The sequence below is a fragment of the Colias philodice genome, chromosome 3 (assembly GCF_061535455.1).
Source record: "Colias philodice isolate Cphi_HAF_F1 chromosome 3, ilColPhil1 Martin Lab GWU primary, whole genome shotgun sequence".
Classification (NCBI taxonomy): domain Eukaryota; kingdom Metazoa; phylum Arthropoda; class Insecta; order Lepidoptera; family Pieridae; genus Colias; species Colias philodice.
In genome coordinates, this window is record NC_143088.1 from 7,018,095 (window position 1) to 7,044,780 (window position 26,686).

Here is a 26,686-nt window from a genome sequence, read left to right on the forward strand (position 1 = left end):
ATTTACATTTTGCGTATACAATGCAGGAAGATTCTTACACTTAGATAAATGGAAAAAGTAATAAATGAAAGAGATGTCTCCAAGGTATAGAATATTCAAAGGAAAAAATAAAAATCGGTCAAGTACTAACGGACAATAAGGGTTATAAATCCACCTTGGATTCGATAAAAACCGATTTTATTTTAAGTATTGATATAATTACAAGTATTTAAATATACATGCTAAGACATTTTTTAATAAAACAACAGGTAGATTATTTTGCATAAGTATATTTATAATAATGAAGTTTTAAGACTATTTTACCTATTACAATCGACTATGAATATTATTTGATAATAAATAATAATAGAATACAACTAAATCAATCATAATAAAAGACGGCCATTTAGAAATACTCCCTTATTATGTCAATGACTATACATATAGGTATATTTGTATATATTATTTTCTTGAAATCGCAAATATAATCATTCCCACTATTCCTATAGTTACTTTGAATAAAATTCAATGATTTTAAAAATTATGTGAAAATAATATTGTCATAAAATATGACAACATTTTAGTTTTTTTTCATATTAAGCGTTTTCATCTATTTTAATAAATAAATTAAATGTTCTATCAAAAATGTAAGAACTTTTACTAATATGGAATTTAATTATACAATTATGTTTAATATAATTAACCCATACTGAATATAAAAAAATGCAATTAAAATTAAATAAAGGTTCATATTATAAATTTCTTTCATATTAAGCTTATATTACAACTGAAAAAAATTATGAATAATTTATAATTATAGAAACTAATTACACGTCATTATACATACTAAATGATGTAATTATAAAACGTTACAAAATTTCACATTAAAATGTTTCATGTTTATGTAATACCCAAATTAGTATATTTCATCACAGATAATTTTATTGCTTTTTGCTGGAATGCGAGGTCCTTTATTTGCCACCTGGCCATGGTAAGTAACTGCCCCAACCCTTGCCTGGATTTGGATCATGTCCTGTAAAATAATTATGTATTTACTTGCAATCGTACAGATAAAATAAATTCGAACTTAAACGTTATCTATAAAACTAGCTGCGACCCGAGGTTTCACCCGCGTTGCTCCGCTCCTGTTGGTCTTAGCGTGATGATATATAGCCTATAGCCTTCCTCGATAAATGGGTTATCTAACACCGAAATAATATTTAAAATCGGACCAGTAGTTCTTGAGATTAGAGCGTTCAAACAAACTCTTCAGCTTAATAATATTAGTATAGATTAGAGCACATAATAGAAAGCTTTTTTTAATCTTTTTTCTATTGATCATTTTTTTTTTCAACAAGGTATGTATTTTGGGTGTAGGACAAGGTACTTATTGCGGTTTCTCTACAAGCCTAGCTAAAAAATTAATAACCTGATTTCTTTCATACGAAAAATTTAAAATATTATTTTATAAAAAATAAGCAAATAATTAAACCGACTTATTTTTCTTTGACCACCTGTTTCTGCAAAGGAACATACATGTTTACTCTACAAAATACAACATCAAAGCAATTTATTTTAATGAAGTGTCTAACATTTTAAATAGTTTGGTAAGAAGCAAGTTCAAAGGCTTTTGAGCATAGAAGCAAGAATTTCTTTACCTATTGAATTCTTAACGGTTAAATTTATTTATTTCCTTTCTATTCATTCGTATTTTTTTAATAAAGAATACATGAATCTAGAAGGAAGCGTATCTATATACTTCACCACATATTATACAACAAAGAGCTGAGCCGCGTCTGACAATTCGCGGATAAACTCAATAACGGCTACACCGATTTTCATAACAATTTCAACAATCATTAGCGTGGAAGGTAAGTAAGTAATTTGTTAAGTTTAAGAACCGGAAATTTCGAGAAATATTATATAAAAAAATGAATGTTTATGTTACGCTCATTAAAACTACACGTCGGTTAGCTATTAAGGACGAATAGCTAGCATTTTAATAAAATCGTTACTTTATTGATGTCGATGCCAATCAAAAAAAAAAGTCTAAAAATATTATATTCCCGGTATAGATAGTTTTTATGCTTCTATCGTCTTGGTATCGCCAAATACTCATGAAGTCCTATAATCAAAAGTAATTACGGAGTAAATAATAAATTGTTTACTTTGGATAAGTACTGGATTCTGTCTTGTACTTATTTTATTCTGTGGCTCAATATAATATATGTTTATACAAAAAATTGCATCCAACTATTTATATAGTAAAATATGTATTGATGTATTATATATATATATAATAATGTTATTATATCTCAACACCGTGTTTTTATGTAAATGAAAAATTTGAATGTAAAATGAATGCAAAATCCAATTTAGAAGATATGACATTTGTGTGATATTTTTAAGTTTTAATAAACAAAATCTTGTATAGACTTTACCCTTGGCAACAGCTTGTATTTTTTGCATCTCTTCCGAGGAGAGAGTTAGGATCTTCTGCAAGACAGGAACGAGCCGGCTTCTCTCGTCTCCCGGAGGCAGTGTTAAAAACTATTGAAGAATAATATCATTTTATTATTTTAAATGTTTTAAAAATTATGAAAAAGCAGCTTTTGTCTATTGAGACAAAGGACTAAAGTTAAGGTGTTCATAAAAAGTGAAGTCCCATATCCCCTAGTGGGGTAAGGGGCACAGTGCCGGCGTTAGGGGGGGGGGCGAGAGGAGGCGATGGCCCAGGGCGACAAATGCTGGGGGGCGCTAAGGTCTGAAGTTGGAGTCTCTTGCCTCTCCTGGTGAAAACCTTCAGAACAACTCAAGTGGGCGCTACAATATTTTCGCCCGGGGTGTCAGTGGCCCTTACACCGGCACTGAAGGGGCAGATGCATTATACATCTGTTTCACTGATCGAATTTCTTTTAGGGACAAGTAGGTGATCAGCCTTCTGTGTCCTACCAGACCGAGACATTTTTTTTTCTTCATCTCCACCGGGAATCGAACCCAAGACCCCTCGGTGCTACGCTCACGCGTCAACCACTGTACCAAGGAGGCGGTCACCAAAAAAAGGTGTTAATAACGTACATACCTAATCATCATCATCATCATCATCATCATCACCAGCCCATATACGTTCCCACTGCTGGGACACGGGCCTCCTATGAGGGTACAGGCCATAATCCACCACGCTGGCCAAGTGCGGGTTGGCGGATGACACATGTCGTCGAACTTTTGATTCTTCGACAGTGGTGGCTCAGTGGTGAGACCTCGGACTTCGAATCGATAAGTCCGGGGTTCGAGACCAGGCGAGCGGTCAGGAAATAAATTGATTTTTCAATTTATCTGCGCATGTTGTAACAACACCACTGCTCGAACGGTGAAGGAAAACATCGTGAGGAAACCGACATACCTAATATGATCCTGTATTTTCGCTTTTACATTTAATGACAAACATTGTGTTCTGAATGTTATACACAGAAAGCCGAATATAAATCAAATAACGTCATTATAATAAACAGTACGAATACGATTAAAACTAATTTTAAAAAATCTGGAAATTTACTCCTCTATCTCTAGCAATCAATCAAGCATACTCTTTTATGTGTACAAAATTATTTGAAAGTACATATTATGTGACATTATTATTTGGACTTTTATAAATAACTCTTACGGGATTCCGAAAATCATTATTAAAATCTTCGAGGAATACCTTCAAAGTGACGTTCTTCATGTACTCAGTGTTGTGTGCATTTTGCGACGAGCCGCGCACGCGCCGCAACTCCGACTTGAGCAGGTCGCTGAGCTGCGACATTCGGGCGCATTCCCGCTCCGACTCCGCTAGCAATACCGTCACATGTTTCAACCTGGACAATTTGCTAATATTTTAATTCCTAAATATTTTAAACAAAAAACAAATGGTTAGAACTGGATAAACTTAAGTGGGACCAAGTGGAAGGATTTCAAATAAAAAATCAGTAAAATATGTTTCGTCTGGAAAAATAATATAGGCGAATTCAGAACCTCCTCTTTTTTTTTAGTAGATTGATAAAGACATAGCACAATCATATACAGAGAACGAGCTGTAAGTACCACGCTGTTTTACCTGCATTGCTCCGCTAACAAAAGCCTTTTTGCCTTCCTCGATAAACAGACTATCTAAAAGTGAAATAATTCAAATTGGAATCGAAATTGTAATTCCTGGGATAAGCGCTTTCAAGCAAACAAACAAACATACCATCTCTTCATTTTTACAAAATTAATATAGATTAGAGTTGTTGAGTATTTTATAATAGCCCTAAGTTCCTCCTAATTAAATTTGTTATCCATCAAGTAAGTCGTCCTTGAACTCAAATTAGAAAGTATAGATATCGAGGACATTGTTAACATTAAAATGATAATAACGCTCATAAATATTAAAAATATAACTTTGAATTGTTGAGTGATTTGTTATCAGAAACGATTGAATGAAATCAGCTGAAATTCGATACATCTTATTTATAACAAGCGGCATAGATAAACATTTGTTTGTGCCGCCCATTATGAAGCCTGAATTAACATGATTGATAATCTTTTTCAAAGATAAATGAATATTTCCATTTATTTAATCTATATCTGTATCAAAGCAAGCAAAGGTATGTATACTAAATATCTGATAACAGTTATCAGAATATAATATATAAACAATAATTTTCTAGGAATCAATGTATAAAATAAATCTGTCCTTCAGAAATAATTCCAGCGGCCAACACAAGCTTGTTATCCACTGCATTAACATAAATCAATTATTCATACAATTTGACTGCCCAATGAATAATTTTTATAGAAATACAACTAATGTGTCAAATCTATTTTTTAAAGAAACTGCTGTTTAATATTATAAACATGTTATACTGTTGATCTTTACATTATAATTTAGTAATATATTAAACTTTAAAAATCCTATTTTTTTGGTTTCTGGTATGAAAATATTGAGCATTAATTTTGCTGAGAATTCGTGAAATATTAACATAACTTATGTAAAAACGTTTTGATACTGATTTTTAATGTGCTGTCCATTTATTATATTATAATTTAGCATATGTTACTTCCTATTAGACCAAGTGTCACATAATTCTTTTACATAAAAAGGCCCTAGAGACGAGATTGAGAATTACAGGCCAATCTCTCTTATATCCAGCATATACAAGGTGTTTGCTAAAGTCATCCTGGAAAGGATATCACCAACGCTGAACGAGAGCCAACCTGTGGAGCAGGCGGGATTTAGGGGGAAATTCAGCACATTGGATCACATACACACACTAAAGCAGCTGCTACAAAAGTATAACGAATACAACAAACAACTGTACTTGGCATTTATAGACTACTCAAAGTGGTACGGGAGCTATTAACGTTTAAAAGGAAGTCATTTTAGTATAGTTGGTTTTTTGATATACTGTTCCTTTTGCTATTTCGGTTAGAGACCGGGCTGTCTGGCTAGTCGCAGTGGTTGCGTTTTTTAGTGCGCATCTTATCTGCACAGGATAATTTCCTTAATTTTAAGTCATTTTTTAACGCGTAATTTTTAATATTTTGCCTTTAGATAGATCCATCAGACATAATTTTTTTATTGCAAGATGTTTTTTTCGTTGTTAAATAGGTGCCAGACGCAATTTTTTATTTCGTTTTTATAAAAAATTCAAATTATTTTAGAATGTCTGTAAATTTCATATTATGTTCTTCAAACATAATATAATCTAAAATTAATTTGCCAGACGCTAATTCGATTGTTAAGTATTAAATATGTACAAATAAAAACGTAGTGAAAGTAGGTAAGTATTACAATTTGATGATTGTGTATATGGAGAGATAGTTTAAAGTGCAAGAGAGATAGAAAGGTTCGGCCGCGAAAATTAAATATGTAACAATAAAAAATAACTTTTTTTTTTCGAAAATATAAGATGCATAGAAATTGAATTGTTCCTACTCTAGGATTCCCTGTGTTGTGGGAACAAGTACCTTCCATTGGTACATTTTATTCCTTAGGCTAAAAAATAAACTATTAGGGTACATCAACAATCTTCTATACAAAACAATTTTTTTTATTACTTAACTAGCGACCCGCCCGACCCTGGCTTCGCATGGGTGCAATGCTGATACTAAATACACTACAGAAAAACTGTGAACGTTGAATATAAAAACATAGCGGCCCGTTCCGGCTTCGCACGGGTATAAAATAGTTAGCCGGGCGGCCGGCCGCTACCGCCGCAAACGCTACGTCCCGCAATTTTTAAATCTGTAATATCTTCGAAAATATTCACTTAAATCATACGGTGTACAGGGCCATATAGATCTATATTAAATGAACAATGTATTCAAGGTCTTTAATTGGTTAACCCGTGACGCGTCCTACGTACAGGCGGTTGTTCGTAACTAAAACTGTACTGTAGCGTCCTGCGTACAACTACTGTTCATAACGCGGCCAATGACTTTGAAGGTCACCTGTAGCTGCTTACAAGTGAATGTTTCCAGTATAAAAAATATTTGTCTATGCCTTATACATTTTTAATTCGAATCGGTACGACTCCGACGCTGGCAATAAAGACTAAAACCACAAAATAAAAAAAAAAGTGAATCATTGATTGAGTTGCGTCATCGGCCATAGTTTGTGACATTTGTCTTGTTCAACGAATATTTGGATTGTGAATTATGCCGAGAGGAATAATTAGATGAGTGATAATTGAGACGTATATTACTGGAAATTTTACGTAGAATACGTTTATGATATTGGTTTTAGGGATATTTGAAGAATACTCAGTGAAAAAGTGTCTCAACTTTTCAGTGCGGAAGACGCAAAATGGCGCTTTTTTTCTTGTTTGTGAATAATGGAGATTTGTTATTATTCATAGTGAAATACGTTGTGTTAAATGTGTGAAAATATAAGTGAATGTATTTGGCAATCGTGTAGTGATATGAAAACGTGAATATGATCATTTGATGACTCAGCATTATCATGTAAGTGTTAGTATGTAAGCAATTAAAATTAAAACAAAAGAAAATCAATTTTTTATAATTTTATAGAAAAAATATATCGTCATGATTACATTTTTATGCTATAACTAGTTTCTTCCTCTTTCCAAAAATATATCATACATGGCATATAATTATAGAACAATAGGGTAAATAAAATTTTCAAACTCGGTAGTCATAAAAAAGCTAGATTTCGTGAACTCCCTTGACACTATCGGGATCGGTGCCGGCTGTGCGCCGGACGCGTCACGGGTTAAGGATTAATGCTGTATTGGTTAAAATCGCTTCGAAAATTAGCCATTATTTGTCGTAAAAAGTAAATGACAAAAAAAAGTTATTGTGGGTTATCCATAAGAGATAGACATATACCATCACGGACTTTTCTGTAGACCTTTTCAATGTGTACTATAGTTAGTACATTATTTTGATAAAACTCGTAGGGTTCAGCCTGCGTTTGCACTGTAAGTGGAAAAAATGTAATTATTTACGACATCACATTAGAAACCTCAAAAATAACAGTTCTTCTGCACTATTTAATGGATGTTATTATACATATAAACCTCCCTCTTGAATCACTCTATCTATTAAAAAAAACCGCATCAAAAACCGTTGCGTAGTTTCAAAGATTTAAAGGGACATAGGGACAGAGAAAGTGACTTTGTTTTATAAATCTCGTGTCATAATGTTTGTCCTCAATGGACTCCTAAACCACTTAACCGATTATAATAAAATTCGCACACCATGTGCAGTTCGATCCAACTTGAGAGATAGGATAGTTTAAACAAGTAGGTACCACGGGCGAAGCCGGGGCGGACCGCTAGTATACCTATATAAATTCATGCTAACTACTTTAGTTAAATTCAATACAAACTTAAACATGCGAGTGTGTGTGTGTTCACGTGTGTGTGTCGTATGTGGTGTGGTGTGTGTGTGTTGTGTGTGTGTATGTGTGTACATCAATATTGAAACTAATTTTCTAGTTGTTTACAGATGATGGAATATTGGAAAACAATAACAATTCCTTAGACGATAACATGAATAATTCTGACAGTGTGAGGGATGATGATGATGATGATTATGAAGATGGCTTTTTCAATTTAACAATGTAATTGTTTATTAACCTTCATTGATATAGTTTTTATTCCATTCTTTTCAATGTATGGTAACTTTAATTTATTTTTCACTTTTATGTTTTTTTTTTTCATTTTAGCTTTTATTTATAAGAACAAGTGTAAATAATATTGAATTCTTGCAATTATTTCCTGTTGCATAATTAAAATACACTAGCTGATGAGCTGCATGCTTCATTACTTTTTTTTATTTATACACATTATTTAATACTTAAGGCTGCAGTCTAGCAAAATTGCGTTTTCAACAAGTTATTTGACAATTTTTTCCCGGCTAATGAAATGATAAACTGAATTTTTTTTTCTTGTTTATCAATTAGTGTTATATACGCAATGCGCGTGAATTTTTTCACATTTGTAAAGTTACTTTATGTTACCTTAATCAGGCCTTCAAGATAAGTCTCTTTCCCCCAAAGACATTTCGAGCTAAGTTTGTGCACTCACTACGTTGCAACCGATTACAATTTACACAATCTGATCAGCGCATTATTATCCTTATATAGTCGTTATTAAAAACTGCTGAATACAATTGCCGAAAAACTTATGATTTTCTTAATTAGAACGTTATAAATTCATTAAATTTCCCATTTTTTGCCTTACAAAATCTATTGATAAATACTGCTAAAAGTTATTTTTTCCATTAATTTATTCGAGTTGGTTGAAGACCAATGAGTATTAATCCTTTAAAAAATTTTTTTTTTGAATTTTGATAATTCTTTAAATATTAAAAAAATATTTAAAATAATTAGGAAAAATCCTAGCGAATTTCTTTAGTCGCGCTCCTTGGGCCGGAGCGTTCTGACGTGTGCTCTACGCTCGATTTTCCTTCATACCGAAGTGAAAGTTGCTCTACTTCATTAAATTTAATATTTTTGTTAATTGATTATTTTTATCTTAGTTTTGTGCAAATATTCGTATTTTTAAACATTTGATTTCGATATGGAAAATAAACGAAAAAAATACGCGTGTAACTACTAGAAAAAAAATTATCTTCGAACATAAAGTTAATGAAACCAAATAGATTGCAAAGGTGATTGGCAACAATTTCTTTATTTTACGGGGTGTCAGTAAAGGGATGTATATTTCTTTAAAACTAAAGTAAGCTCATAAATTTTCTTATAATATAATTTTTTTGAAGTTCCAAAAATGTTTATTTTTCGTTTGAGAAATACGAAATATAATATAAACTTGTATTGAGAACTTGAACTTCCCAAGTTCATCCGGGGAAATCCCCATACGGGGAAAATGATTTGTTTACTCCAAAATTGATCCGAGGTGTTTTAATTTTTTCTTCTAGTAATTTTCAACGTAGCGGCATGTTGTTTGATTATTAATTTTGTAACTTAAATACAGGATGTTGGTTTTATATTCTGATCTTACAGACGCGCTGACAAATTTAGTCCGCCATTTCTAGTTTAGTCTACCAACTCTAAGTACCAATATTAAAACGAATGGATTATCATCCCATCATCAAAACTCAGATGTAATGGAAGATCACAATAACATAGAAAATTCAGTGGGTGTTGAGAACTAAACAAACAGAAGTAACAGAGACGCGAAGAATAAAAAAAGAGGACGAAAACGATAATTCGTTGATGCTTTCCCTTTTCGACGTATTGTTAGGGTACATCACCAATCTGCAAAAAACAAAACTGATGATTCCCAATTGCTGATTAAAAATGAAAAACAAATAATCAACAACAGTGGTGAAAATATGCTGATTACAATGAAACATCCTTCAGTGGTAGCAGATTTACTCATTTAAAATGTATCGGTGAACAGCGTAAAGGAGAGGAGGACAGGAAAACATTATGAATGTGGATGGTGGATTGTATACAGGGTGTAATCGATAAGTATGTGCAGGTGATTATGACGTTATTATTGCAGCTATCAAAAAACTTAAAACTGATATCGAAATTACTTTACCTAATGAGCAAAATGACAATAATAACTTTTTAAAAGTATAACGGGAAATATCTAAAAAATTTACTTTATACACTCCCATATCAAAAAGGGAAAATGGGACTAGTAGAAGTTAAATGTCTAATTCCGGCAAAAGACATTAATGCGGAAGATGCGGTTAAAAAAAATTTAATATTAGAAATACAATGCAAAAAATAACACTTTTGTCATAGATAAGAATCATGACTATTTTTTCCAAATTCAGGGACAACTAAACGTTGCAGAAGCAGAAGTCTGCTTATTTGCTGTTTGGACTGGAGTGAATCATTCGTTAAAAATAGAATATATAAAAAAAGTATGTAACGTTTAGGCAAAATAAAATGATGGACCATTATCAAGATTTTATATAAATTGCCTACTGTCAGAATTGATTGATTCGAGACTTCAGCATTCGATGCCCATCAAGGACCCATCCTATATCATTCAAGCGATTGAAAAAAAAGAGATAAATCCAGTGCAACCGATAAAGCATCAGAATGCTAGCAAAAGATTTGTTAGGTTTATAAATATAAATCTATATATTATACATAATATAATAAATCTGTAGCAGACGCGAAGACTGACATCCGCGCGGACGGAGTCGCGGGCGGAAGCTAGTCAGAAATAAATATCTTTTGTTTTCATTTGCGTATTTTTCTATTTTATAATTTTTTAACACAAACATTACATTTTTTTTATTATATACAAAATTTGTTTATCCGTTTTATTAGTTAAACTGAACAACTTTCACTAAGAAACTTAGGTCGAAAAAAATGTATAGAGTTATGCATTTTGTATGGAAAGCTTATTTTTTTTTATATTTCGTCCAAATTTCTTTGTAAAAGTTGATCAGTTATACAGGGTGTCCCACTATTGGTATACTAAGCGCAAAGGAACTTGTAGTTTTGCATACACTGATCACGTAAAAAATACTTAAAAAAAAATTGGGTCCAACATTTTTTGCTAAATTTTTCCTGAAAATCCATGTTTTCTTCTCTAGTTTCGCGCAGCCGGCATATACTGCTTCTCTAATATGAGCATTTTGTCTATGAAAACATAATCTTAAACGATAGCTCACGTGCTGGTGGCAAAGTTGGGCAGGTTGCTTGTTTTGAGTGTACACATAGAGTTTTAAGAATTCATCTATTTGAAAAAAAAATGCGTCTGGATTTTTTAAATTATTTTTTACGTACTCAGCGTATGCAAAACTATAACCTCCTTTGAGCTTAGTATACCAACAGTGGGACACCCTGTATAAACATGAAGTTGAAGATATCAATAGAAAGTATTCGCAAATTTTGTGTACTGATAAAAAAATCACCCGGTGTAATTTTCACGAAAATTGTTTCAAATTGTCATTTTTGGTACTTATTACGAATATTAAATTATACGAATGATTTAATTTTTAAAAATTAAGTGGAGCAACTTTCCCTTAGTACATTTGTATTATTTACATATAGGATGACAGGATGCATTTGTTTGCACTACTAGACCAAGCCCTTAAGGCTGCAGTCTAGCAAAATTGCGTTTTCAACAAGTTATTTGACAATTTTTTCCCGGCTAATGAAATGATAAACTGAATTTTTTTTTCTTGTTTATCAATTAGTGTTATATACGCAATGCGCGTGAATTTTTTCACATTTATAAAGTTACTTTATGTTACCTTAATCAGGCCTTCAAGATAAGTCTCTTTCCCCCAAAGACATTTCGAGCTAAGTTTGTGCACTCACTACGTTGCAACCGATTACAATTTACACAATCTGATCAGCGCATTATTATCCTTATATAGTCGTTATTAAAAACTGCTGAATACAATTGCCGAAAAACTTATGATTTTCTTAATTAGAACGTTATAAATTCATTAAATTTCCCATTTTTTGCCTTACAAAATCTATTGATAAATACTGCTAAAAGTTATTTTTTCCATTAATTTATTCGAGTTGGTTGAAGACCAATGAGTATTAATCCTTTAAAAAAATTTTTTTTTGAATTTTGATAATTCTTTAAATAAAAAAAAAAAATATTTAAAATAATTAGGAAAAATCCTAGCGAATTTCTTTAGTCGCGCTCCTTGGGCCGGAGCGTTCTGACGTGTGCTCTACGCTCGATTTTCCTTCATACCGAAGTGAAAGTTGCTCTACTTCATTAAATTTAATATTTTTGTTAATTGATTATTTTTATCTTAGTTTTGTGCAAATATTCGTATTTTTAAACATTTGATTTCGATATGGAAAATAAACGAAAAAAATACGCGTGTAACTACTAGAAAAAAAATTATCTTCGAACATAAAGTTAATGAAACCAAATAGATTGCAAAGGTGATTGGCAACAATTTCTTTATTTTACGGGGTGTCAGTAAAGGGATGTATATTTCTTTAAAACTAGAGTAAGCTCATAAATTTTCTTATAATATAATTTTTTTGAAGTTCCAAAAATGTTTATTTTTCGTTTGAGAAATACGAAATATAATATAAACTTGTATTGAGAACTTGAACTTCCCAAGTTCATCCGGGGAAATCCCCATACGGGGAAAATGATTTGTTTACTCCAAAATTGATCCGAGGTGTTTTAATTTTTTCTTCTAGTCATTTTCAACGTAGCGGCATGTTGTTTGATTATTAATTTTGTAACTTAAATACAGGATGTTGGTTTTATATTCTGATCTTACAGACGCGCTGACAAATTTAGTCCGCCATTTCTAGTTTAGTCTACCAACTCTAAGTACCAATATTAAAACGAATGGATTATCATCACATCATCAAAACTCAGATGTAATGGAAGATCACAATAACATAGAAAATTCAGTGGGTGTTGAGAACTAAACAAACAGAAGTAACAGAGACGCGCAGAATAAAAAAAGAGGACGAAAACGATAATTCGTTGATGCTTTCCCTTTTCGACGTATTGTTAGGGTACATCACCAATCTGCAAAAAACAAAACTGATGATTCCCAATTGCTGATTAAAAATGAAAAACAAATAATCGACAACAGTGGTGAAAATTTGCTGATCACAATGAAACATCCTTCAGTGGTAGCAGATTTACTCATTTCAAATGTATCGGTGAACAGCGTAAAGGAGAGGAGGACAGGAAAACATTATGAATGTGGATGGTGGATTGTATACAGGGTGTAATCGATAAGTATGTGCAGGCGATTATGACGTTATTATTGCAGGTATCAAAAAACTTAAAACTGATATCGAAATTACTTTACCTAATGAGCAAAATGACAATAATAACTTTTTAAAAGTATAACGAGAAATATCTAAAAAATTTAATTTATACACTCCCATATCAAAAAGGGAAAATGGGACTAGTAGAAGTTAAATGTCTAATTCCGGCAAAAGACATGAATGCGGAAGATGCGGTTAAAAAAAAAATTAATATTTGAAATACAATGCAAAAAATAACACTTTTGTCATAGATAAGAATCATGACTATTTTTTCTAAATTCAGGGACAACTAAACGTTGCAGAAGCAGAAGTCTGCTTATTTGCTGTTTGGACTGGAGTGAATAATTCGTTAAAAATAGAATATATAAAAAAGTATGTAACGTTTAGGCAAAATAAAATGATGGACCATTATCAAGATTTTACATAAATTGCCTACTGTCAGAATTGATTGATTCGAGACTTCAGCATTCGATGCCCATCAAGGACCCATCCTATATCATTCAAGCGATTGAAAAAAAAGAGATAAATCCAGTGCAACCGATAAAGCATCAGAATGCTAGCAAAAGATTTATTAGGTTTATCAATATAAATCTATATATTACACATAATATAATAAATCTGTAGAAGACGCGAAGACTGACATCCGCGCGGACGGAGTCGCGGGCGGAAGCTAGTCAGAAATAAATATCTTTTGTTTTCATTTAACACAAACATTACATTTTTTTTATTATATACAAAATTTGTTTATCCGTTTTATTAGTTAAACTGAACAACTTTCACTAAGAAACTTAGGTCGAAAAAAATGTATAGAGTTCTGTATTTTGTATGGAAAGCTTATTTTTTTTTATATTTCGTCCAAATTTCTTTGTAAAAGTTGATCTGTTATATAAACATGAAGTTGAAGATATCAATAGAAAGTATTCGCAAATTTTGTGTACTGATAAAAAAAAATCACCCGGTGTAATTTTCACGAAAATTGTTTCAAATTGTCATTTTTGGTACTTATTACGAATATTAAATTATGAATACGAATGATTTAATTTTTAAAAATTAAGTGGAGCAACTTTCCCTTAGTACATTTGTATTATTTACATATAGGATGACAGGATGCATTTGTTTGCACTACTAGACCAAGCCCTTAACAATCGAATTAGCGTCTGGCTAATTAATTTTAGATTATATTATGTTTGAAGAACATAATATGAAATTTACAGACATTCTAAAATAATTTGAATTTTTTATAAAAACGAAATAAAAAATTGCGTCTGGCACCTATTTAACAACGAAAAAAACGTCTTGCAATAAAAGAATTATGTCTGATGGATCTATCTAAAGGCAAAATATTAAAAATTACGCGTTAAAAAATGACTTAAAATTAAGGAAATTATCCTGTGCAGATAAGATGCGCACTAAAAAACGAGACCACTGCGACCAGCCAGACAGCCCGGACTCTAACCGAAATAGCAAGAGGAACAGTATATCAAAGAACCAACTATACTAAAATTCTCTCTTGTCAACGTTGGTAGCTCCTATACGAAAGGCATTCGACAGCCTCAGGCACCACTACATTTGGCGGAGCCTTGAACAACAAGGGGTCCAGAGCAGTTACATAGAATTGCTTTACAGTTTATACACATCTAGCAAGGCCTGTATTAAACTGGAATCTACAGGAGAACCATTCCCTATTCAAAAGGGCGTGCGACAAGGCGACCCTCTCTCTCCTACGTTATTTAACGCTGTACTCGAGCACATCTTTAGACAGCTTAACTGGGACCACTTAGGTGTGAATATTAATGGAGCTCGCCTAAATCACCTAAGATTCGCCGATGATCTGGTGCTTATAGAAGAAGACCCTGAAACATTGCAACTAATGATGCAGAGCCTTGCAGATGCAAGCAGAGAAGTTGGCCTGGAAATCAATGCCAGTAAAACAAAATTAATGTCAAACTCTAGTGAACTAGACGTTATGGTAGATGGCAAAAGGATTGAATATGTCAAAGAATATATTTACTTAGGACAGATAATTTCCCCTTCAGATGATATGACAAAAGAAATTAACAGACGAATAGCCCAAGGATGGAGAAAATACTGGTCGATGAAGGAAATAATGAAAAGTAGGGTACTGGACAATCATATAAAAAAAAAAACGTTCGACACCTGTGTTCTCCCAGTTCTCTCTTATGGCTGCGAAACCTGGTCGACAACACACTACCACAGAGAGAAGCTTATAAAATGTCAACGTGCCATGGAACGAAGCATGCTAGGGTTGAAAATTAAAGACAGAGTCAGGATCACAGACATAAGGAAAAGAACAAAGCTCACAGATATACTTACCCGGATAGACACCCAAAAATGGAGATGGACAGGTCATTTGCTACGCCATCCTATTAACAAATGGAGCAAACAAGTCACTCTCTGGCTACCAAGAGACGGCAAAAGAAGCAGGGGTCGCCAAGTCAGAAGATGGGAAGATGACTTGAAACAGACTGCGGGACCATTTTGGATGAGAGTAGCAAGGGACAGGTTACATTGGAAAGAATTGGAGGAGGCCTATGCCAAAAGGCACACCGAACTTAGGGACCTCTTGTAACCCTATGTTTAGGAATAAAAGGCTATATTATTACTTCCTATTAGATGATTAAATAAGACTTCTCATTATGTATTATATCGTAATCAGATACCATAATGCTGACATTGAGAAGTTAATTTTTATACTTAGTAAATTTTTAATTTTTAGTCCTTTGCACAGTTGTAATAAACATTGTTTAGCCTTTTATAATATACTAGCGGTCCGCCCCGGCTTCGCCCGTGGTACATATTTACGTTTTTTCTACATAAAAACCATCCTCGTACTTCAAGGAATATAATAAAAAAAGAATTATCGAAATCGGTTCAGCCGTTCTCGAGTTATGCGCTTACCAACACATTTTGCGATTCATTTTTATATATAAGATTACTTGCTTAATAATGTATGCTTGCTTAAAATAACAAAATACGTCCTCTTGAGAAGGAAACTTTACGTAACATTTCACTTCATTAAAGTGTGATAAATATAAAAAGACACACCCATAACCTTCAAATCCAACAATCAATAACTCTACATGTCAAGTCACAATTCAAACCCAGGAATCAAATGTAGCGTCACTTTAAGTGTAAAAAAGTACCTCTGCTGTAATGTAAGTACTTTCCGCTTCAAGTCCGTGATCTCTTGCTCGGGTGTGAGTGCGAGTGACGATGTATCAAGCGTGTCGTCCTCAGTGACGCCCTCCTCTAGCAACCTCTCCAATGGTACTGGAGACCGCCGACTACCCCCCGATAGGAACGATTTAGACAACGGAGGCGATGGAGCCGATTCTGAACCCTGGATATGGAACAATTAAACGTTTATAGTAACTATAAAAAAGAGCGTGTGTGCCGAGCACACTTGTCAGAAGTGAAACTTCTTTGGCAAGATTAAAAGATACAAAATCGTCGCCTTACTCCATGACGTGATTTGAATTTACTCTCAATGCGCCTAAACAAGTTTCACTTCAATAATATCAACATGGACAACAGTGGAGCCCGTATTTTGCACTAAATTTATACATAAAATATATGATATATTATGTAGTTAGATATAAGTTACATATTATGTAATATTGACATGATTTTAAAAGAGCAACTATGGAGTTTCTTGCCGATTCTTCTCCATAGATACTGCTTTCCGAATCGGTGGTAAATGTTAAAAATATTTATGTAATGACGATTCGAAAGTGCTACTAAATAGTAGTCAAATTGATTAAATGAATGTTTGAGTTTGAGTTTGAATCTTTGGATTTTGAAGCATAGGCATATGCAAGCATAGCATATTTTGTCATGAAAATGAATTCTGAAGCGCGTGAATTTTACGACGGAAACATTATGCATGGTTAAAGGTTGTTGTCGCATTTAATTACATAGGTGACATGTTGAATTGGACTCTATAAGTTTTATACACATTTTTTATACTATACATATACTATAGAAAGGAAATTTTGCCATTATTGTTATAATTTTTATATAAGAAAATTCTTACTTCTCCCTCTTCCCGAGGTATCATAGATACATTGATGTCCATTTCAGTGTCACTCATATCCTCTTTAGGTATCACTGGTATAGTGTATTTATCGCGATTTAAATCTTCTTCAAATCTGCCAGCTTTCATAGTTTCTTGTACAGCCACAAGCTGTTTTCGCAAATTTTCTGTCTCCTTTTGGAGCTTTGTTTCCAAATCCGTTATTTGTGACTTGTAACATTGAGTTAATGTTGAAATCTGTAAATAAAGAAATGAGTTAATCAGTTACTGCATACACATCAATAAATCTGTTAATTAAAAAAAAATCAAAGTGATAAAGAAAGCCAACACAATTAATTGAGCATTTCTAGAAAAATAATGTGTGATGAACACTGTTTTTGTTCTGAGGAACATTAAAGTACCTACTGCTAGACGTGATTTTATAAAGAGTGTGTGCCTAGCACACATGTCAAAAGCGAAACTTCTTTGGCAAGATTCAAAGATAACAAAATCGTCACCTTACTCCATTACGTGACGGTATTGCCATGTCGCGACCTTGAAATTTTACTCTCAACGCGCCTAAAGAAGTTTCACTTCAAAAATATTATAGTATGTATGGTCTAAGATCCGAATATGAAACGAAACCTAACGGTTTGATAAGAGAATCAAATTTATTTTATAATAAATTTCATATATTATAAAATAAATTAAAAATGGGTAGACAACAGAAATCCTGGACAGAATATTTTTAATTATTTTTTGAAAAATGATTTTTCATAAAATGTTGCAAAATGAAGATAATAATAAAATTTTATACTGGACTTAAAGTATAGAGCATATAGAATGTGCAATCGTAGGGTAGACTATTATTTACCTGGACGAACTACTGGGTAGACAGGTATAAACATGTATGTCAATACTAGTTACTTTCACTAGATTTGATAATAGAAAAAAAATTATATCAGCATAAGCGCTGTTTTATTCTGAACACGATGATATAGGGTAGACTGCAAAAAAATTGGTCCTAATAGAATGAAAATAATGAGAATACAAAATTTAAAAATTTCAATTTCAACGCGTCCGGAAATGAGTGACATATAGATCTGAGGTAAGTATACTGTGTGATAATAAAGGACCGAACATTGCTGTTGTGTGATGTGTCTCATGGGATCGTGAATATAAGAAAGTGCGCATGCTCGGTATGTAAACTTTATAGAGAGTAGAGGTACCTCTGCTATCCTCCATATTGTAAACAGCCCCTTTAGCCAAACGTCAAAACGCAAATGAAAAGGAATAAAAAGGAATAGAATCCGCTAGCGATACTAATTGTCATAAGCGTACGATATTTCGCTAAGGATTTGTTCACCCTACCAACGACGAAGACGACCACTTACAAAATTTTCATCCAGTCACAATTTAACAAAATTGTGAAAAAACACACTTAAAATTAAAATATTAAAATTTCCTGTCGTTCTGGTGATTGGAATTTTTTTTTGCGAATAATAAATGAAGATTTTTCGTAGAAACGGTGGCTCCTAGAAAAAAAATGTATTGGAAGTTTTTTATAGATAATTTTATGATCTATAATTTTGGTCCCAGGTAACTACGATTAACTTACCATCTCGGCGAAAATCGCAAAAAACCTATTTTTTTATTAATTGACCTCGAAATTTTTTTCTTTCCGAGTACCAGTATGTCGGGAAATTTTAATATTTTATTTTGAACGAATTTTGTCTGGATGGGAATTTTGGTCGTTGTCGTCGTCGTCGTTGGTAGTGTGACCGAACTTACTAAAATGTCAATCATTACTAAAATGTCATGAGCATATGTCAATAATTACGATACAGTTATCGTTGTGACTTACAGATGGAGCGTTGCCGAACTAAACCGAATGATTTATCGTCATTTCCACAAAGATATGCGTGCTGTCATTTCACCGCTGCACTGTATGTACTGTATACATATATTTATATATATTTATTTGTTTAATTTGTGTTATATTATTTAATATTTTTGTATGATATTAAATATATTAAATTTTTATGTATATAATTAATTAATTTGTTAGCAACATTTTTTCAGTTGCTCCGAAATAACGCATACTGAATTCAAATGTCAGTTGCTCCAAAATAACATATACTGTTTACAATATCGTACGCTAATGACAATTAGTATCGCTAGCGGATTCTATTCCTTTTTATTCCTTTTCATTTGCGTTTTGACGTTTGGCTAAAGGGGCTGTTTACAATATGGAGGATAGCAGAGGTACCTCTACTCTCTATAAAGTTTACATACCGAGCATGCGCACTTTCTTATATTCACGATCCCATGAGACACATCACACAACAGCAATGTTCGGTCCTTTATTATCACACAGTATACTTACCTAAGATCTATATGTCACTCATTTCCGGACGCGTTGAAATTGAAATTTTTAAATTTTGTATTCTCATTATTTTCATTCTATTAGGACCAATTTTTTTGCAGTCTACCCTATATCATCGTGTTCAGAATAAAACAGCGCTTATGCTGATATAATTTTTTTTCTATTATCAAATCTAGTGAAAGTAACTAGTATTGACATACATGTTTATACCTGTCTACCCAGTAGTTCGTCCAGGTAAATAATAGTCTACCCTACGATTGCACATTCTATATGCTCTATACTTTAAGTCCAGTATAAAATTTTATTATTATCTTCATTTTGCAACATTTTATGAAAAATCATTTTTCAAAAAATAATTAAAAATATTCTGTCCAGGATTTCTGTTGTCTACCCATTTTTAATTTATTTTATAATATATGAAATTTATTATAAAATAAATTTGATTCTCTTATCAAACCGTTAGGTTTCGTTTCATATTCGGATCTTAGACCAGTATGATATATTTTATTCAGTAATTGCCTCACTTGGAGTTTATGTTGTGTTCTCTCGGATTCCAACTGTTGCGAGAGTCTCGTGAGATCGTTTTGTAACCTTGCTGTTCTCTGTTGAGCTCGGGAAGCATCAGAGCTCGCTTCAGCCGCACGTTTACGCGCCGCTTCCAATTCCGCACTTTGTTCGGAATATTTTTCTCTGAAATATAACATAATATATAATTAAAAAATATTGAAAAAAAAAATATTATAAATAAAAATTATATAGACACGTTATTGTTATTTTTCAAACTACAAAGGTTGAATAAAAAAATGTCTATTGAAAAGGAATAATTTATAAATATACATATATGTATATTGTGATAGTTTTTATAAATTATACAGTATACTATATAATCATTAAATAAGTGTTGGACTTACTGTAGGGTATTCAATTTAAGGTTTAAGCTTTCAGTCTGCGCTTTCAGTGCAGCAGCTTCTTCCTTCAGTTGTTCTTCTTGACTGTGGTCAATTGTTTGATTTTGTCTTAACACTGCTTGAGCTCTGACCTGATGTAAGTAAATAAAAATTTATCACAATTATTTGGGTGTGAACATTTTTCTATGATAGGTTTTAGATTACAATAATTTTATTTAATGTTGAGAACGGATAACTGGATCTGGACTGGATGGTGGTGATTTGTAACCCAAACCCTGGTGGTTTGTATAATGACAAGCCATCACTACCGCCCACATTTGCAGAGGTAGGCAAATACAAATGTGTTGCCCACTTATGACTAGGGATATGGAGAATTGACAACGAGACTAAAAAACTGTAAAGTGTAAGAAAAGGGAAACGCCCCTCCATTTTTTCATAACAGTAAGAAAGGAAAATATGCACATAAATAAGACGTCACATAATTTTGCGAAATGTCGGCTTGCAAAGTGCAAGCAAAGAGAGGTTGAGTTGACGTAAAAAGTCTACGCCATCCAATATAGAAACTTGTGTTACGGAAAATTATGATACTATCTTTTGGCGTAAGACGCGGCGCAGGTATAGCGAAGCGCAGCGCGGCGCATTTCAAACTATTATCGACTTTGTCCTAATTAAATTAACATTCAAAAAAGCGCAGCGCACTACCTTTCACGTGTGACGCTTCGATGCTCCCCGAAATAAATTGTTATTTGATTTTGAATTTTATTTTAATGAAAAAATGTCGAGAATAGTTTGACAATGAAAAATGCGCTGCGCCGAGCTTCGCTATATCTGCGCCGGCCCTAATAGTTTTCAAAATCGGTTATATAATTTTTTAATGTATCCATTGCATATCCACATTATGAAAAAATTATTCCTCTTTTTATTAACATAAGTATAGTCTAACACTGTTATTGGACACAAACCTTATAACTTGTATACTCTGTTTTTAAATCTGCCAACTCCATTGAAGTAATCCTCAAATTTTCATTTATTTCTGCACATTTAAACTCCAATTTCTTCATTTTATTATTAAGTTCAATTCTTTCTTCTCCAAAGCTCATAATAATTTTCTCTTTTTCACTGAGAAGAGAAGTCATTTCTAAGTCAGTTTCTTCATTCTTTCGCTTTTCGTCTTCGAGATCTTGCATTAATTTGGATATAATATCGTTTTTGGTGCTAATAACACTATCTTTTTCTTTGTTTTCCTGTAAACTGTGTTGTATTTCTTCTTTAAGTACACGGTTTTGAGTTTCTTCTGTCTTAATTTGTTCTTCAAGTAGTTTTATTTGAGTTTTCATAGCAGTTATAGTTCCTTCTTGAGTATCAATTGTTGACTCCATCTATGGATGAAATAATAATTTATAGCCTATTTATATTAGAATGTTTCATAAAATAACTCATAATATGACTTCACACTTACTTGCATAATTTTCTTTTTCTTTTCTTCCATCTTAGTTGTAAGTTCTTTCATTGATTTTTCATAGTCTTCCATTTCCAAACTTAAGACATTCTTTTTTTTAACATCTCGCATAGCCTTTTCTAATTGCTCTTTTGTAGTTTTATGCGAGCTCTTTTCCGTCGCTAATTGTTCATTTAACTGTGATTTTTCCACTACAAAAAAAATATAATTAGAGATGCACCTAAAACTGTTTATTTAAAAATAAAAAAAAAAAATCATAAGAATGTACCTTCTAAATTCTCCATAGCTGATGTAAGGGACTTTATTTTTGATTCAAGTTCCAAAATTTCAACTTTGGGTGTTTTATTATCGCGATTATTACTACTATCAACCTCATCAACACTAGTTTTTGTGGTATAATCTGTTTCATCAATCAACTTTTTAAGTTTTAACTTCTCTTGCTCTGAATTTTGCAACTGTGTAGTAGTTTCATTTAATTTCTTTTTCAATTTAAGAGCAAACATTCTTAATTTTGTATACCTGGAAAACACATGACTTGTTAAAACAGAACAAATATTCATTTGATTTTTTATTCTTGTCAGTATTTAATATTTATTAATGATAACCTACATGAGATGATTATTGAATCATTATCCAATTGACCATTGACAATTGAATTTAAACCCTGATTGACATGTTATGGCCGAAAGTTAAATAAAAATATTGAAAAATATGAAATTCATTACATAAATAAATGAAAAACAATAGTCTAATATTTACTTGTCTTCAAATGTCTCATCTAAATCCTTCATTCGAGAATGTTCCTCAGCTTTGGATATAGTTGATGTAGACATATCTTCATTGGGTAACTCAGACACTAAAAAAATATTTAATAAGTATCTAGATAAATAAGTTTTATTTAAATTTACTACTTACTAAACACGCAATCATTATATTACCATTACAAGAATTCGTTTTCAACCTGTCAAGCTCCTCTTTTAAAGTAATTATTAATGTTTCTTTCTCTTTTAATAATGAGAGAGTGGTGTCTCTTTCAGTTATAAGTTTCTCATTATCTTCCTTGCTCTTGTTTGTATTCTCTTCTGAATTTTTCAGATAATTTTCCAATACAGTAATTCTGTCCAGTAATTCAACATTCTTGTTATTTTTCTCATCTCTATCTTTTTCAAGTGTTTCAATAAGATTTTCCATTTCAGAAATAGCTTTTTGTAATTTAGAAATTGCCTCACCTCTTTCCTTTAACACTTGATTAATTTCTTTCATCTCATTTAACAATTCATTGTTTTCTGTCTTGTAGCTCAATAATTTTGTTTTTAGATCTTCATACTCTGCAACTATGTTATCATATTCTTTTACTTTGCCTCGACATTCTTTCAATTCGGTTAATAAAGAGGAATTTTCCTGTTTATAGTTTGAAAGTTTTGTTTCCAACTTCACTAAGTCAGCTTGTAATGAAACATTTAAATCAGACAAATTTTCAATATCATCTTTAGGCTGTTCTAATGACAATTTGAGGGTTTCCACTTCTTCTCTTAGCAAACCATTCTCATCTTGTAAGTTTTCAAACTCTTTTTTGAGTTTTGAATTCTGATCATTTAGAATAGTAATGTTACTTTCTAATTCTTTAAGTTTTTCATCTCTTTCGGTTTTTGTTTGAAGTTTTAAATTTTCGTTTTCTTTACACACATTTTCTAATTGAAGCTTAACAGATTCAATATCTGATTTAATTTTATCATTTTCGTTTGACAGCAGTTTGTTTTGATTCTCTAATTCAATGATATTATCCTTTGCATTTAATTTTTCTTTCACAAGAATTGATTTCTCACCTTCTAGAGCTTTTAGTTGCAAAATCAGATTTTGCTTTGTACCCTCATCTTCATTTGTTTTTAATATATCATTTTCTTCTTTTAACTTTTCGATTTGTAAATTAAATTGATTCATATCCTTTTCAATGTTTTGTAATTCTTGGACTTTCCTATTAATTTCATCTTTCAACATTTCATTTTCATTGTTTTTTTCATGTATTTCAATGTCTCTCCTAGTAATTGATGATCTTAGTTCATTTTCAATTTTAACTTTAGACTCAAGAGAATCTTGAAGTTGTTGTTTCAAATAAGATACCTCATTTTTCAGTGCAAGATAATCTTTTTCAAGACCAATATTTTCTTCTGACACTTTACTTTTATTCTGATTATGCATGTTTACTTCATTTAATTGTTTTTCTAATTTGTCAATTCTTTCCTTAAGTGATAAGTTTTCTTTATTCAAAACATTCATTTGATCATCCAGAATTTTAGATGCTTTTATTATTTCATTTTGCCACTTAGGTATGTTTTCTGAGTATTCATTAACAGTTTTAGTTAAAATAAACCTAGAATTCTTAAGTTGATTTATACATGATGCACATTTTAGAATTTTATCTCTATAACTTTTCAACTTTATATTTGCTTTTTCTTTTTTAGACTTTTCACCTTCATATAATTTTGCTAATTCCTCTATTTTATTTTTATTTTCCATAGTCTCATTTTGCAAATCATTTTTTTCTGCTGTAGTTTTAGTTAAATTAGATTCAAGTATCATAATTTGTTTGTTTAACTCCTCTATTTGGACTTTATAGACTGTCTCTGAAATGGAAACATTTACAATAAACATTTTGAAGTAATCAAATTTAATTAGAATCCCTTAAGATAATTATCTAAACTAAATTATATCATTCAATTATAAAGTAATGGAAAGTGTGAATGGTTACTTTTAAAATACCAACCCTCTTGAACTTTTTGTTCTAAAAGTTGTTAATTATCTAAACTAAATTATATCATTCAATTATAAAGTAATGGAAAGGGTGAATGGTTAAAAATACCAACCTTCTTCAACTTTTTGTTCTAAAACTTCTAGTTGTTCCCTTTGTTGCAGACCAATATTGTTAAATTCTGCAGTTCTAGATTCCATTTCAGTCAATTGATTGATGAGTTGTTCATTCTCTTCCATGAGACGATTATTTTGTCTTTTGAGGGAAGTTATTTCACTATCCACATCTGAGAGCTTTTGTAATGCAATTGCCAGTTTTTGATCTCTTATTATAATATCTGCTTTATGTTTTTTTATTTCTTCAACATAATTATTGAACCTATCTTCATAACTTTTTATTTTATTCTGAGCTACATCTATTTCTGTTATGTAATTAAGTTTTTGTTCTGTAAGGGAATCAACAAGCTCCTCTAATGTTTTAATATTATTTGATAATGCCTTTCTTTCATTATCAAAATCTTGTTCTTTTTTCTTAAATTTATCAAGTTCTATCTGGCACTCTGAAAAGAAAATCTGTATTAATAATGGTTATAAATATTGATCAATCATTAGGTTAGCTGTAGTAACTGAACTAAAACAAAAGCCATAGTTTAACATCAATAACATTTATAAGATACAGACTTATACCCAGGTATAGTCTGTATCTTATAAATTGCTTTCCTATAAATTGATTAACGAAATCAATACATAACAAAGATATAAATATTCTTAATATGAGTGCAAATTTAAATTATTAATTACCAACCTGTTTTTGCTTGCTTGGCCTTCTGTGCTATAGCTAGGAGACCTTTGCATTTAACAATTAAATCATCTCTACTTAAATCATCAAATGGACTTTTTTTGGGAGTTTCTCCTGGACCCTAAAATAAATATTATGTACATATTATAATATGTCCTGAAATTGTAGCTAATAAAATTTACAATCAAGCATACTCATAAATTTGTTTCAATAACATATTATCATTTTTAAAAATGAATTAATTAGTTATCAGTACTTACTAACAGTGATTTAATAGTTTGTATCCTTGAAATTAGTTAGGCAGAATAATATTATATTTGTATAACAAACCTTTACTTTAGATTATTTATTTGCATACATATGAACTCTCATTATGCCCTATGATCTAAACTAAATACAGAAAGTAATATTACACATAATGTTGATAAAAAATGTATTTTTGTAAGATCTAGTTTTATCTTAACAATTTCCCTTCAAATTCGATACAACGTTATAAAAAAAATCTCTACTGTGTCAATTATTTATTACCTTTCCTTCGGAATTATCCATCATGATATTATTGGATATGATAAAGAATTATATGTACAAGTAACTTAGCAGAAGCTATGCCTCCATATCATAAATAACGTAAGCCATTGTCTCTACTGTGTCAATTATTTATTACCTTTCCTTCGGAATTATCCATCATGATATTATTGGATATGATAAAGAATTATATGTACAAGTAACTTAGCAGAAGCTATGCCTCCATATCATAAATAACGTAAGCCATTGATACAAGTTCCACACGAACACAGAAATGTTAATAAACTATTTTGAATAATTAAATTATTTTCATTTGCAGTTTTCGCTTTGGAGTTTACAATTACAACTCGCAAAGATTTTGATAATATTTGTTTGAAAAAACACAAAAGTCAGAATGCGTAGTCACTTTACTATGTCAAATACTCAAATCAAAATCATGCCAAACGTCCATGTCAAAATGACGTGACATAGTCAAAGACTATAGGGCGTATTCAGAAAGAAAGCTTGAAACTTATAAGCGCTTATAAGCGCTTATCGGCGCTTATAAGCGCTGGTAACCCGCGCAGGAAAATATATGAACATGCGCTTATAAGCGCTGATCGGCGCCGA

At 31.7% G+C, this 26,686-nt stretch overlaps 1 protein-coding gene and 1 pseudogene across 2 annotated transcripts in view; one reads left to right on the plus strand and one right to left on the minus strand.

The window, feature by feature from the left end:
- LOC149489734 (uncharacterized) overlaps window positions 1-26,686 on the plus strand; it is a 63,172-nt pseudogene that overhangs the window by 22,318 nt on the left and 14,168 nt on the right. The window lies entirely within an intron of this gene.
- On the minus strand, window positions 254-26,190 carry LOC149489737 (uncharacterized). Its single transcript, XM_089714433.1, has 15 exons — window positions 26,081-26,190; window positions 25,559-25,673; window positions 24,870-25,313; window positions 22,944-24,629; window positions 22,765-22,861; window positions 22,274-22,524; window positions 22,006-22,196; window positions 21,509-21,925; window positions 20,550-20,677; window positions 20,163-20,328; window positions 17,274-17,510; window positions 16,384-16,580; window positions 3,683-3,836; window positions 2,421-2,529; window positions 254-1,012 (listed from the first exon to the last, which is right to left on the minus strand). Exons 1-15 carry the CDS (start codon window positions 26,102-26,104, stop codon window positions 951-953), a joined length of 4,278 nt encoding a protein of 1,425 aa, XP_089570559.1. The 5' UTR covers window positions 26,105-26,190; the 3' UTR covers window positions 254-950.